Source organism: Pituophis catenifer, unplaced genomic scaffold (assembly GCF_029215685.1).
Source record: "Pituophis catenifer annectens isolate HBS135680 unplaced genomic scaffold, rPitCat1.0.hap2 SCAF_1, whole genome shotgun sequence".
Lineage (NCBI taxonomy): Eukaryota > Metazoa > Chordata > Lepidosauria > Squamata > Colubridae > Pituophis > Pituophis catenifer.
Window position 1 is genome coordinate 49,387,654 of NW_027256881.1, and position 16,203 is coordinate 49,403,856.

General features: G+C 35.4%; 1 protein-coding gene across 1 annotated transcript in view; it reads left to right on the plus strand.

Annotated features, from left to right (window-relative positions):
* TGFB2 (transforming growth factor beta 2) overlaps window positions 1–9,821 on the plus strand; it is a 91,946-nt gene extending 82,125 nt beyond the window's left edge. Inside the window, exons 3-7 of the mRNA XM_070949063.1 lie at window positions 1,643–1,775; window positions 1,882–1,992; window positions 3,076–3,247; window positions 6,508–6,661; window positions 9,607–9,821. Of these exons, the coding sequence (XP_070805164.1) occupies window positions 1,643–1,775; window positions 1,882–1,992; window positions 3,076–3,247; window positions 6,508–6,661; window positions 9,607–9,765 (729 nt within the window). The 3' untranslated portion in view covers window positions 9,766–9,821. The remainder of the gene's footprint in view (window positions 1–1,642; window positions 1,776–1,881; window positions 1,993–3,075; window positions 3,248–6,507; window positions 6,662–9,606) is intronic.
* The last annotated feature ends 6,382 nt before the right edge of the window (window positions 9,822–16,203 follow it).

The window sequence follows — 16,203 nt, forward strand, 5'->3', positions numbered from 1 at the left end:
AGTTAGCAAAGATTTGAAGGCTATCCCAGAAGGATTAAGAACGAGAAAGACAGTAAACTGACAGAGGGAGGGAGGAGAGAGGGGGGGGGAGAAGTATTGTCTATCATTATCTTCTGAGACAAATGGAGAAATGGTAATTCTCAGTGGTTAAAAAAGCAGATTGTGTGTGTTCCCAAGCCACAATTTAACTTTCATTGGCCAGGCATTTGAGATGATGTACAAAGAAAGGCATCCAGCCAAGATACACAAAAAGGATTTGGGCAAAATATATGCCTAGAAACAGCCTAAATGTAGGAAGCCATAATTATACTTTGATGAAAACAAAATACTTGGATGTTTATTGTGAAAGAAATTTCATGAAAAGTTAAAGAGTTGTGCTTGATAGGTGAACTGAGTTCTTGGTATTGTTAGTATCTCAGTTGCAATTTATGTGTGTTGTCTGGATTGTGCTTGGTGCAAGGAAAACTAGCTTAGTACCTTTAGGAATATGTTTGCTTTAATCCATTCTGGCAATATCTAGAATAGGATACTTGTCCAGTCCCATCAGTGTTGGATTTCCAATTGATTATGTGCCATCAAGTCATTTGTAACTCCTAGCAACTAATTGTAGTTTCTAAGGGAGGAAAAATCTTGGTCCCAGAGCATTTTAAAGTAGGTATAGGATGTGTTAAATCTATATTAAACTCAGTCTTTAAATGTTCATTTGGACACAATTTGGTCTCCCATAATGCTATGAATATGAAATAATGCCTACTGAAGTCTGGGCCAAACTCTTTAAGTATCCATAATACTGGGTTTCACACACTCATGCAATTAAAATCTCTTGCAAGATTTTCTTAGATGCATCTTTCGCTTTTTGTTTATTATATTTTCATTGTCAGTAGATTAAGTAGTAATATATTAAAATCTTCACCTGAACTATCACATTCATTTGTAAGTTGCAATCCAAATATTACATTATCATCTTGAAAGCCATTTTTGGTCATGATCTCCATATTTCAGACTTTAAGAAGTGCTGTCTTCTTAGTGCAATCAGGAATATTAGAAATTGTCTTGAATTGTAATGATCCATGTTTCAAATATGCATAGGAATGTGAAAAAAAATCTGAGGAACAGATTTATCCATTTTTCTCTAGTAAAGAAACTCTTCAAAAACATTGCATTTGTTCACAAAAGGTACATGCAGGAATAAAAGTCTTGAAATTGATTTCCATCTATCTTGCATTGGTTTAAAACATAGTTAGGGTTACTTTAACTTAAAGAAAAAGAGCTGAATCATAAACAACTAGGTGAAAAAAGAATGACATCAGGAAATTTGCTTAAGTTATGGTAAAGCAATAGAAGTTTGTGTACACAATCCCCATTTGAAGAAAAGAATCTCACTTGTGCAGTTGAGCTGTGTATGTCTACAAATTATTTCCATATTTTTTTTTTCTTGTAATTGTATTGTATAAGAGCTGGTCAAAGCACTATGTCAGAATCTGTTTTCATGACATTGATAGATAAGTAGATAGATTGATGGCACAACCTCTTGAGGTTTATAGTTATTTTCTATATTCTTTTTGAGTCCTTCTTAGCTATTTTTTTCAAATTAAATTGTGAGAACTTCATATCACTGAATATAAATGTTCTTGTTTTACAGATGATCAAAAATAAAGATCCCACATCACCTACACAACGCTATATTGATAGCAAGGTCGTGAAAACAAGGGCTGAGGGAGAATGGTTATCTTTTGATGTAACTGAGGCTGTACATGAATGGCTCCATCACAAAGGTGATAGTCATTAATTATTTTAGAGTTAGCCTGTATTAAATTTGAACAGTTTGAAGTCTTGCCTGACCTGATATAAAGCAAATTTTCTTTCTCTGATATTTTGCAGACAGAAATTTGGGGCTTAAGATCAGTTTACATTGCCCATGCTGTACATTTGTGCCTTCAAATAATTATATTATTCCAAATAAAAGTGAAGAATTAGAGGCAAGATTTGCAGGTAATAACTAAAAATTTAAAAATAAAATAATTGTGTAATGAATGTGAAATGTTTCAGCAGATCTTATAATATGTCCAGTATTGCTAAACTCAACTAGTGAAGGAAAATATGGAGTGTCAGACGGTGTGGGATCCTTAAACAATTGCTTTCAAAATCTGGTGTAGCATTATGTATCTTTGTTTAAAGTAGTTAGTATGATAATAGATTATAACATGTTTAATAAGTTACTTCTTAGCATAATTTTCTTGCTAGCTTCATTAGTACTCATGCAAATCTTTCTGCCTGTGTGATCTTTTCTGTATTGCAACTTAGGGATTCATGATTTTGGGCATCCAGCTAAGCACTGATGCTCAGAGAAACATACATTCAGAATGTAAATGATTAATTTCAACCCTGGCCATTATCTAACTGGTGACCTTAGATGTATCCAAGCATATTAATAGAGTCTATATGGCAATGAAGGTAACTAGATTCACATGTTATCTGTGTTAACTACTTGTCCCTGCTTCACTGAGGCTGATTCTCTAGCTCAGGGGTGTCTAACTGGTGGCCTGCGGGCTGGATGCATCATGTGCAGGCAATGTCCACCCCGGCTCCGCAAAGGCAAAACCCACCCTGATACATTGCAATGTGTCACATGACACAATCAAGTTTGACACGCGTGCCATAGCTGCTTCTTTTAGATCTCCATCTGTATGGATCTAAAGTGACACACTATTGTCTATGGCCCTTCTTTGAAAAGAATTTATATTTTCTTGGGATTAAATAAATATTATGTTGATATTTCTAATAATTATGGGATAAATAAACCTATAACCGATCATATGACTAATAATTGATATGAACGAAGGAAGTGTTCCTGATCTGAAATGATGCAGAGATAATAAGAATATAGGATATTTAAATTAATGCAGATCCCTGCTTCTCACATTCATGTATCAGCATGTCGTAAATCAGCCCAGCTGATGCCAGCACACCTGATGATGATTCTGTGATTTAAATTTCTTGTGAAGAGATACTTTATATAATTTGTTCCAAAAAAAAAGCAACTCGATATTTATTACCAAAATGTATTTTTTAAAGGTATTGATGACCACCCTTATTCCAGTGGTGAGAAAGCTTTAAAGTCCAGTAGGAAAAAATACAGTGGGAAGAGCCCACATCTTCTGCTAATGTTATTACCCTCCTACAGACTTGAGTCGCAACAATCCAGTCGGCGGAAGAAGCGTGCTTTAGATGCTGCTTATTGTTTTAGGTAATTACATTATAAGATGTTCTAGGCTTTTATGCATGTGTAAAAATATTAATGCAACCCTTTTTTTTAAAAAAAATCTGCTTTTTATTTATAATTTTAACAGCATTGTATTTGAAAGGGATATATGTCATTTCCCACTCCTACCCCACCCACATAACTTTGGATAAAAGTTTGTATTTCTCTGGATTTGTTCCTCAAAGTCTTGAAGGGCTACAGCTGCTGAAGGACTTGGGTGGCTGCTTTGAAGAAGACACTTTCTTCAGGATGGTTGGCAAAGGAACCATTGAGCAGCTGCTTCATAACTTCAACAAGCAGATCAAGAATTGTGTGTGGGGGGGGGGGGAGGGAGGAACTTCATACACATCAGATTATATATTCAAACCTAAATCTCATTTGTTCATTTTCTGGCAATCTATACTAACTGCATTTTTTACTGAAGAATAACATTTGCTTTTATTTGCACCTTTGTTAAAATCCCTGTGACATTTTGGCTGTTCAAAAGGTAGGCTATCTCCAATCTGAAAAATTAAACAAATAGAATCTAGTAATATGTCTCAAATGTATAAAACAAGAGCATATGCTCAGAATCATGTAGTAATTGAGCAGCTGCTAATGTAGTGCCAGAAATCATAAAATGCGGCTTGGAACCAGTTAGGGTCTGAATAGGGAGGAACTGAGGCTCAGTTGCAGCAAGAGACAGTGGCTTTTCAAAGCCTTCTGACAGCAGGATATTCCATTTTGGATACTGGAAAGGATTGCATTTCCTGTGCAAAACTGGCTTGTAATAGGGAGATTCTCATGGACTCACAACTCCAGGAGAAGAATAGGTGGCAACAGTGGCTAGAAAGGCTTTCTATCACCTCGTTTTGGGCATGAATTGTGATCTTTCTTGGTTCAGGAAGTGCTGCTGACTACCATTCATGCTTTGGTCACCTCTCATTCTGATTATTGCATTGGAATATTTGAAGACCTAGAAACTGGTCCAGAAAACAGAGGCTCATGGAAACCAGTTAATTTGCCCTCATATCACAAGTACTTCAAGGCTACCAATTGGCTTCCAGCTACAATTTATGGTACTGTTCTTCTCCTTTAAAGGCAAAGAAAGAGTCCCCTGCCCTTCCTCACAATTATGCACATAGCATAATTAAGAGCATCTGTCTAGAGATAAATTTTGCATTTGTTAATTCATTTGTATGGATGCAGTTGTAAAAATAGATTTTAACAGGTGACAGCTCATGTCTGGGTTTGGAAGATAAATAGGCTTCTTTCTGAATAGATCCTTCTAGAGAATACCAGGACAATAGGAGGTCAGATTGGGAGGTTATGGTATGGTATGATAAACGCCTTCTGTTCCCAAGAAAATTGCATGTATATTTCAATGCAAAAATCACACTCATCTCAAAAGAAAATAAATACTGGGTCCAGCAAGTTGGGCATTTTTTGGGTCCCATCAGTCAAGAAATGTTGACTGGCCAGGACCAGGAGATGTGGCTTCTCTATGGGAGCCCATACCCTATGGAACATTTTCTCCTCAGAGATTAGGATGACCCCAAACCTGTTGGCTTTTTGCTAAAGCCATGAAGACCTGATAATGTACCTTAACCCCCCCCCCCCCCCGGTATGTTAAGGGTCCCTTTTCTTGGCTATATTAATAACCATGACAGTAGTTTTATTCAATAACTATAGAGACAGACAGACAGAAAGAGTATTGTTTTAATGTTGTTATGATATATGCTTCCCAGAATAATTTGTTCAGCTGGGTAAGTACAGAAATCAAACAAATGATACATCTTAGTACAAGTTGTACATCTGCTGAATCTGCCATTTGGTTTTGATTGCTAAGGAACAGTTTCAAAGTCCCTGCTCCTATAATTCCTTCACTTTCAGCTAGACATGGTTTAGTCCATTATTCAAAGAAATTGTTGAAAAACAGAAATATCTCCTGCCTGCCTGACAACAGAGGGTCCATATTTTTCCTATGAATGGCTAAGGCAGCTTCCCAATTTTACACCTGAAGATAGGTTGTACGTATTTTAATTACACTAACGAGAACAAGATCCACCTCTTCAAAGCCTCTAGTAGTCACCAGAATCCATTTTTTCTATTTTCCTCCAGCTTTGAACAATACATATTTGATATCCATTCTCCTAAATGGATGCAGAGAAACTTAAAAATATAATTTACTTAAGGATACAAATAAAAATCTGTAGCTAGTATAAAAGATGAATGTGAGAATAATATCTAGTTATGACTGATTGTATACACAAAATTATAAGATATACACAGAAACTTGAAATGTCTGCAAGAAATCCTAACAATGCATGACATACGCAAAGCCTTCATTAATTCAAGTGAAAGAACAACTATCATGCTCCTTTTCCTTCCAAAGTTCTAGCTAGAAAGAAGCAGATTACATTTTTCATTATTTCATATTATATTATATTTCTAGGCCATCTGATTCCCAAAGAATAAAAACAAAATAAAGTGAAACATAATAAATAAATAAATAAAATAAAAAAATAAACAGACACACATGAGAAGTGAAGAAATAATATTTCCTGGATATATTTGCCTATTAAGTGTCAATCATGTGCTATTTTAATGCATTCTTTTAAAAAACCTGAATTTAATTATCAGTACATAATTAGGTAATAACGATATGATGCTTAACATTTCATTCATTAATTCCTTCTTATGCATGAATATTTGTACATTGTGAACCCAGAGTGGCACAAAGTATAAAAATATAGTATTAAACTTCACAATGTGTGTATTTGTGTTTCTATGTGTAAACTCAAGGATTTCTCCCTTCTACAATCTGTGACAGACTGAGAACTAAAGGAAAAGAGTAATTTACTGTGCCTTTTTTAAAAATGGCCATTCTGGAGGTGGGGGATTAAAGAATTGTTTTTTCCTGTGCCGTGGCCTTGATCATCCACTCACCCCATTCATTAAAGCTGAAATTTGTACTACTACTCTTCTGTCCGTCCAATTTTATGATGGAAAATTCTTAAGAGGCAGTCCTATGCCTAGGCTCAGGTTTATTTATGACAAGTTGGAAACTAGATCTTATTAATAAGAGAGTTCGGAAAGTGTGCTCTAAAAATATCAGTAAACTGTGGATTTCATAAAATTCACCCACAGAAGAGGCTGTTTGTTGCATTTCTGAACCATTTATTGCATTAAGGAATCTGCACTGCATAGGAGCATTCCGACTGGCAGAATCTTATTAAATATCTTGTCTATAATTCCATTTACAGGAACGTGCAAGATAACTGCTGTCTACGTCCATTTTATATTGATTTCAAGAAAGATCTTGGATGGAAATGGATACATGAACCTAAAGGATATCATGCAAATTTTTGTGCAGGAGCTTGTCCCTATTTATGGAGCTCAGATACCCAGCACAGTAGAGTAAGTATTTTAGAACACTAAGAAATATTAGGGCTATCAAGTAGAACGAAACCTATTTTGTCAGTTTAAAATGTGTTTTTAATTAATTTAATTGATTGATCATATACTAACACTTCATTTCCCCCAACTTTTTTTAAAATCTGATTATTATGGCATATACCATTGACAGAAATTGAAAGAAAGGGAAAGAACATTTTAAAATCAGAAGAACTGTACTTCATATCCAGATTGAGTATGTAAAGAAACTCAAGAGACATCAAAGGATGATGCAGCAAAAGCAATCCTTGTATTAACGGAAACACTGGAACATTTTATTTTAATTTCCACTTTGATTTTTTATGCCCAAAGACGTTGGGGTCACATTCTTGTTCAGCCATTACCACCATATTTTCTCAGGATGTATTGAAGGAAAAGCTATGCTATACCTATCAGTTCTGCTTCGGTGATCATGTGAGCTACGATCTTTGTTGGAAAATACTGATAAATCTTCCTCCTGAATGTGCCGAATTCAGTGAACAGTGTTTCAGAACAGATGGGAGTTTTTCACTCTGTTTACCATCATGTTCAGTTCTTCTTCCTTCATACTATCCTATCCAGTATGCAAAAGACTTACTCTTGATCTTAGCCCTCTGGTTACTGTACTGTACATTTTGAAGCTGAGACATTTCTTCTTTTTTTCCCACCTTTTTAGTGGTATTATCTTGGTAGAATAAGCACTTATCCTTTCACTGTGGGAAAACATACTTAAAAGTACTATATGAAGTTGCCACCGACTGAATGACCCTGTTAAGTCATCTAGACCAGTTTTGTCCACTCTGATTTCTTGTGATTTCATTTTCTTTGATTCCTTTTCTATGGAATCTCCTATATCTGTAATGTCAGTCACTATTCGCCTTACACTCTTCTTCCAAGGCATTTCCAACGCACCTCCTCCCCCTCCCTTTCCTATCTTTTTATTCTGCAAAAACTAAAAATTCATCAAGCCCTGCTTTTAAAAGACCCTGGCATATAGGTTACCTTTTATGTTGATAAGAGTCTGCACAGCCTGTTGCAATGTAATGTTTCTTGTGATTGCATCGTTTGAATGAATACTGGGTCTTAAAGCAGCTCTGATTCATTTCAGTGTGACTTATAAAAAGAACATCCATGTGTCAGTACAAAAATCACAGTTATGGCTGCAATAGTGAAGGAGGTATAAAAATGGCAGCCATACAACCATGGTTCAAAACCATAAACCATGTCCTTTCCATTCTACCATATGATGCATACACTAATGTTAAAGCTGACTCTGGCTCTCAAATTTAAAGAAAACTTGGCCTCAAAACCTCAAAATTGGGTACATGTTCCACTCCTTTGGTACAAAGCATAGCTTTCTTATCTGGTGGTAAAAAAAGCAATCAACTCCATGCAGCATCCTGCTGCCAAAACAGTGTAAAGAAATATGAATCAGTGATAAGTACAGAAGTTAATAACTAGAGCACTTTCAATTAGCAGGAATGGTGCTGATGCCTGACAGTAGAAATACCAGTATGTATTCAGATTATAACTGAAAGTATTATAACTTGCAATGTTTATAAAGGTGGGGGCTATATGGTACATTTGTTTTTAGTTTAGTTTATTTGTTTTCAAAAAAAAATTTAAACGTTTCATCCTTGACCATACATAAATAGAAGTAATCCATTTATCTTGAGAAGATATGCTTTTAGAGATCAGTGGTGATAGAACAATATAGGTAGCCCTCAATTTACAACCACAATGTTGTGTTGTTAAGTGAGACATTTGTTCAGTATGTTTTTCCCCATTTTACAACATTTCCTGCTACTGTTGTTAAGTGAATCGCTGCAGTTGATAAATTAGTACCCTGTTTTCCCCAAAATAAGACATCCCCTGATAATAAACCCAATCGGATTTTAGAGCACATGGCAATAAGGCCAAGCGCTGATTTCAGGGTTCAAAAAAATATAAGAGAGGGTCTTATTTTGGGGAAAACACGGTATTAGTTGATAAATTGTCAAGTGAATCTGATTTCCGCATTGACTTTGCTTGTCAGAAGGTCGCAAAAGGTGACCCTTCTACTGTCATGAGTATAAAGCAGTTGCCAAATATCTGAATTTTGATCACATGAGCATGGGGATGCTGCAAAGGTCGTAACTGTGAAAAACAGTCATAAGTTATTTTTTTCAGTGCCATTGTAACTTTGAACAGTCACTAAATGAACTGCTGTAAGTCAAGGACTACCTGTAGTGAGAAAGGGCTAGAGTTACTATGTTCTGCTTATGGGTTTCCTGTAAGCATTTGATTGGTCATTCCGGAAAGTCGATTTTGGACTGAATAGGTCCCATCCCACAGGATTTCGTTTGTTCTTAGAAGCAAGTTAAAATATGTGGAACTAAGAAACTTTCAGCAGTAGGTCAGGTGAGGCCATCCCTGACTCTCGGGGAGAGTATGTCTGTGTGTGATTGCAAAAAGCAAAATGTTAATGGGGCACTTTATTTCTCTCCCTTACTGTTTTCAATAGTTATTTTACATAATTTTATCAACTTCTCCCTCAAAATAAGCCAAAGAATAATATGCCATTTTCAACTCTATCCCTTCTTGTGAAGCCTAGAAACGAGAGAACTTTTCATTTTAGAAGGTATTCAGTATTTTCACTGGTGTCTCTTTTTTTAATCAACAGTTGTTTCATTAAAAAAAAAAAGTAATTCACTGCTGTGAAAATTCTCTACTGTTTGGATGTTTTACATATCTGTGTTTTTATTGATTCCAGCTGTCTAGGCTTATACAGAGGAAAAGAATTTGAGTATAATTACTTTAAAATGAATAAATTCTCACCATGTCAGTGGTGCCATCAGAGCCGTAGGCTCCTTGTTATCCAAAGTTATTTGCTACTGTAATAACTGCAGAATGTGAAGAAGTATCTTCTTTTTTTTTCTTTTTCCTCCTAGGTGCTTAGCTTGTACAACTCAATCAACCCAGAAGCATCTGCTTCCCCGTGTTGTGTATCCCAGGATCTGGAACCCCTCACTATCTTGTATTACATTGGCAAAACACCCAAAATTGAACAGCTTTCAAACATGATTGTAAAGTCTTGCAAATGCAGCTAAGGGGGATGTATTGGAGCATTTTGGAATATGTATATTTTTCCCCCCTCTGGAAAGAAAGGAAGAAAAAGAAACATTCAAAAAAGAAGGAAACGAGAAAAAAAAATACATCATCCATGGTTTTTAAAAAGAAAAAAAGAAAAGAAAATGAAACGGTACTAGTCTGAATGGATTGAAACTTGGTTTCATTGTTTCGTGTTTTGTTTTTAAACAGTCACCTGATGCAAAACCGTGACGCCTTATCCTACATTTCATCTACTTGGTTAGTGAGATAGACATGAAGCATTTTTAGGAAAGCAGAAATACTAACAAGAACGAAAGAAAAGAAAGAAAACCTTTTTTTAAAAAAATAAACACTGGAAGAAATTGTTAAAGAGTTCTTATGTGAAAGGAAAAAAACAGGAAAAACCCATTAAGTGGAGTTGCTGTATCTATCCCGTGGCTTACTTGATTTTTATATTGTTATGCCATAGATGCCCTATCTGTTCCTTGTAGTTTTTAGAATTAACAGTGCATTATTTATTTTTGTGTAATGCGATCAAACAAGAATATGTATTGCCCTAGGGGTTGTGGGGACAGACCAGAAAGACACAAATGTTCAGACCAAACAAACAACTAAACGTTTTTAATACCTAGGGAACATGAACTCAGAAATATCCTGAAAAACAATAATTAGTTTAATCCAATTAAAACAGAACTCTGTTATTACGTCATTAAGAAAGCCTACTATAAAAGAAAAGCCACACACACACCTTGTTTTCTTGCAGAAAGCCTAAGAGGGCTTCTATGTAAAGCCTCATACCATTGTTGTAATACTGAGGAGGTTATTAATAAAGGACATTTTGTTTTCGTCTCAAAGACAAATCTATTAAGATTAAAACAACAACTGTAAATGAATTACAATTTAGTAAGCCAGTGAAATATTTAACATGTACTGGTCTCATCTTCAGACCCTAATATGTTGCTGTATAGTTATGCTTTGAGATTGTTTTTGATATATGTAACCACACCTATGATATTAAAATAGGGTGGGTAGTAAGAAGCCAGCTAAATTGGAAACATATCTGTAGATCTCTATTGTAAACTATTAAAAAAATAAGTACTTTATGTGTAATGTGTAAATTTTCACCATATTTTTGTATTCTGTTAATACTGTCAACTCTGAAGAATTTGAATTTGGGGGCTCTTGTTGATTACTCAGAATCATGTGCTTCCCTCGAGCTGGCCAGTATAAGTAGAGTCCCCTGTACTTTTAACTTGCACTACAAATACATGTTTTATAATATTTGCTATACATGCGTTTTGTATGTTGTTTTTCATCTCTATGACGCAAGCTACTTTTTTTTTTCCTTTTGGTCTGTATTTAGACAGAGGGATAGATTTAAATATTGTTTTGTATAAAATGTATGTACTTCAAACATCTTAAAATTTTAAATTTCACACACACACACACACACACACACACACTTCTGAAGATGGGTGATGGGATGAGACTGGACTCTGCCCTTGATTGCCTTGTTCTGCTCACAGGCAGTTAGTCCAAAGACAAGATCTTCCAGATCGAAAGGCAAAAGTGAACTTGGCAATTGTGATGGGCCTGTGCATCACTAGAGAAATCTGTAAAAGCTGGTTGCATGTGCAATTTCACTCCTTTCCTGGGGCACAGCAGATTGAGTAAAGAAGTATTTTTGATGCTTGCCCCTATGTTTAAAAGATTCCATTAATAATTGCTACTACTAATACTTCTGTCATATTGGGAGCACCAAAGCACTTCTGGGTTGAACAGTGACATCACTGTTGCTGGGGGGCACCCAGTTGAGGGCTCCTTTCATTCCCCCATTAAGTTGCCCACCGAAGTGATACCTATTTATCTACTTGCAGTTGGCCATTTTTGAACTGCTGGGTTGGCAGGAACTGGAGCGTGTGACAGGAACTCACCTTGTCCAGCAGCAGCAACTGGGTTTTGAACACAAGCCTACCGACTGTCAGCTCAATGTCCTAATCTCGTGAACCATCATGCTCCTTCATTAATTACTTAAAAGGGTACTGTAATAGGGTCAGTTAAATTCCAAATTAAAGGAAGGAAGGGCCAATGCACTGTCTCTATTCCAACATAGCAGACACTAAAAAAACGGTAGTAGCTTCTTGGTACAGTGGGACATACAGGAAGCAGTTTTCTCTTTCTTCTCAACAAAATCCAGAGTTTGGGAATATAGGGATTTATTAAAGCTTACGGGTGATCTTTCTAAGCCGGACCAAACTTTTAAAGCTGTACATGCACTGCTTATTTATATATACAGATATACAATGAAAAAAAAACTTGATTCTCAACATGTGCTCCCCACAGTTGGATTTGAGCATTCTGGAAGTCTAGTATGGTGAAGAAAATAATGTTTTATACTGATTCAGTCAAGAAATATTACCTTTTGATGATTAATGGTTTATTTTTTCCCAGAACTATTAAGACTGGAACAGGAACACAAGGTATCAGGTATATTGATTTTTACACCAAGATAAACAGTTCCCAGTTACTTTTCTTGAATATTGTAACTTAATGGTACCAAAGTAATATTGGATGAAATCCTATCTATATTGAATACAAATCATATTTAATTTATTTAAATTAGTTTTTTTTCCAACTGGTGTCTTTAGCTCCCATAAATCTCACTCACCATTAGCCAATATTTAAGCTTTATTCAGCTGAATCTTACTCCTAAGCAAAATATCCAGTATGTAGCCTAAATTGAATTAATCCTACCTATCCCTGAATAAATCTAGTCCAAATTGAATTGATTTAATTAGAATTCACATTCAGAAAGAAGAGCATTTGTAATGATATTTGATGAATTCAAATCATTGTTAACAAGTTTTACTTATCTACCTGGAATCAGTAAACTAATTAATTACAAAATTGTCTTTCTCAATCCACCAGCTTCACAATTGATCTATAAGATCAGGCATTATAACTGTATTGTTCTGATAACTTTTTTTTATTTTTTTCATTAAAATAAATCATAAGCATCCACATGAACATCAGCTGTCATACATTTTTAGATGTTCCTTGTATAAAAAAAGGTTGATTAGTCATATTTTAATTTATTCTGCTTTAGTATGTATCAAGCATGTTAATTAAATGAAAATAAACATTACAAAATATAGGAGGAAGCGATTTTGGTGTATATTTTATTTGGAAGTGGGGAGCAGCAATACAGTGTTTTGGGGCTAAAATTGCCATCTAGCTAATTTTGTCTCATACTGCTATTAATAGTAAAGAGAACCTTCAAGATAGTCTAGCAAAGGGATTTTGATGAAAATTAGTACATGGAGCCAATTCAGATTGCGAATACATTTAAGATTATATCCTTATTTCCATTTTTTTTCCATTCAAATAACAACAGGAATGTATTTAAGGAAAATATTTGTAGCTCAGTTGAAGTGAGGGGTCCTTGGAGCTCTCTAAGCTTGGTTGTTTTCATTACCCTAACTAGGTAATATCATCAGTGGTAGAAGCCAGACATTTTAAAACAACAAATAACATAATATATGTTTTGGTACAAAATAAGTTTTCATAGCACAGATAATTCTGATTAGGAGAACCCACCAAGCAAATTGAAACTCCCTTACATTAAACTACTTGCCTAATGACCGTCTCTTCTAATTGGCAAATAGTTTTCTTTCTGCACATTATTTATCTTTAAACTTATAACTGAGCAACACCTTCATTAGGAACAAGCCATAAAACTCAAAGGTGCATATGGACCACTTGAATTCCCTTCAACTTTTAATCAGCCAAGATATTACAAAACAGGGAAAATAATAGACTCAAGAATGTCAAAAACTAGGGCATATGTTTCAGCTGCAAGACCTTATTTCACAGGATGTCCCAAGAACAGATCTGTATACCATATGCGTTTTCAAGGACTATTGAGTTCACTGTAACATATTTCTAGATACATATTTAGAAGCGTACCCTAAAACATCTGCAAACAAATTCCACCACCATCATACTTAATTATAGCCAAGGACCAGGAATAAAAGAAATAGAGTGCAGAGAAGAGTAACAAGGGGACTGGAGGCTAAAACATGAAGAGTGGTTGCAGGAATTGGGTATGTCTCGTTTAATGAAAAGAAGAATTAAGGGTGGTATGATAGCAGTGTTCCAATATCTAAGGGGCTGCCACAAAGAAGAGAGGGTCAACCTATTCTCCAAAGCAACTGAAGGCAGGACAAGAAGCAATGGATGGAAACTAATCAAGGAGAGAACCAACCTAGAACAAAAAGGAAATTTCCTGATAAAACAATTAGTGGAACAACTTGCCTCTAGAAGTTGTGAGTGCTCCAACACTGGAGGTTTTTAAGAAGAGCTTGGACAACCATTTGTCTGAAATACTATAGGGTTTCCAGGAAGTTGGACTAGAAGACCTCCAAAGTCTCTTCCAACTCTGTTATTCTGTTACTCTGAAATAAATGATAGTTCTCTTTCTTATTAAAAGGCTGCCACCTCCATATACAGAGAGTTCTTTTGACACCGTTAAAGCTATTCCTAAAAGTAATATCCTAGATGTTTTCTTAGATGTCTTTTATTGATTACAGTAATTGTTATTTACTATATGTTTTACTCAATTTTCAACAGTGATATTGCCAAGGCAGCATGTATATTATAAAAAGTAAAATTCCATACACTTAGCAATGGCAAATACCATAAAAGCTTTACCAATAAAAAAAGATACAGATATGTTTTAAAAATTGTTTTTAAATGATCCAAGTTGGAGCTAAGATGTTCTTCGTTGGAATGCAATCTCCTCCACTCATAAAAACTAGTTACGATATGTTTACATAATGTGAGGCAGCAGTTATTTAATCAGTAAAATCAGCGACTGTGCCATGCAGCTCAGAAAAGTGTTGCAAACAATCTTCAAATGTATACAATTAAATGGCAAAGCTTTTTGAAGTTACAAGGTCCAACCTCAAAAATGCCTTTTTTAAAAAAGTTATTTCAGATGGAAGTGTTCCATAGAGGGTGGTGGTGATTACTTTCTTAAATAAACATCTGATGCTTCTGATTAAAATCTCTGGCATATGTGATTAAACATAAGTAATACAGCTTTTTGAATCATTAAATAAACAGCAACAAGGGTTGGTCCTTTTTTATTATGGTGAAAGTGTCATCTACATAAGGAGAATGCATACTAACTTAATTCTTTTGTATTCTGACTTTCCTGCAAGATACATGGAAACATGGAAACATTTATAAAATTATGGGCACTTTCACAAAAATGACTCTCACAGGCCAGGTAAAAGCACAAAAACATCTCTTTAGCTAATAGAAGACTGCGGGGTAGAACATAGAATATCAGAGTTGAAGGGTACCTTGGAGGTTCAACCCCCTACTCAAGCAGGAGACCCTATACTATTTCAGACAGGTGGCTGTCAAATCTTTTCTTTAAAACCAGTAATGAAGCGCCCACAACTTCTGAAGGCAAGCTGTTCCACTAGATAATTGTCCTCACTGTTAGGAAGTTTCTCCTTAATTCCAAGTTGCTTCTCTCCTTGATTAGTTTCCATCCATTGTTTCTTGTCTTGCCTTCTGGTGCTTTGGAAAATAAGTTGACTCCCTCTTCTTTGTGACAGTCCCTCAAATACTACTATCATGTCACCCCAGTCCTTCTTTTCTCTAGACTACCCATATCCAATTCCTGTAACCATTTTTCATATGTTTTTGTCTCCGGGTCTTTAATCATCTTAGTTGCTCTTTCTGTTGAGCGATTGTTATCCTGTACCAAATGAATGGTTGGTTTCACCTAGTAAAGCACAAAAACATCTCTTTAACTAATAGAAGACTGCTGGGTAGAACATAGAATATCAGAGTTGAAGGGACCTTGGAGGTCTTCTAGTCCAACCCCCTGCTCAAGCAGGAGACCCTATACCATTTTAGACAGGTGGCTGTCCAGTCTCTTCTTAGAAACCTCCAGTGATGGAGTACCTACAACTTTTGAAGGCAAACTTCCTCTGGTTCATTGTTTTCACTTCAGGATATTTCTCATTAGTAGTAGGTTGGATCTTTCTTTAATTAGTTTCCATCTGTGGTGTCTTGTCTTGCCTTTAGGTGCTTTGGAAAATAGGTTGACTTCCTCTTCTTTGCCTTTCAAATATTGGAACACTGCTATCATGTCTCCCCTGGTCCTTCTTTTTACTAGACTAGCAATACTCAATTCCTGCAACCATTCATCATATGTTTTAGTCTCCAGGTCCCTAATCATCTTTGTTACTCTTCTCTTTTTCCAAAGTCTCAACATCTTTTTTTATAATGTGGTAACCAAAACTGGATACAATATTTGAGGCGTAGTCTTACTAAGGCTTTGTAAAGTGATACTAGTATTTCATGTGATCTTGATTCTATCCTTTTGTTAATGGAGTTTAGGATTGTTCAATAGGATGCCA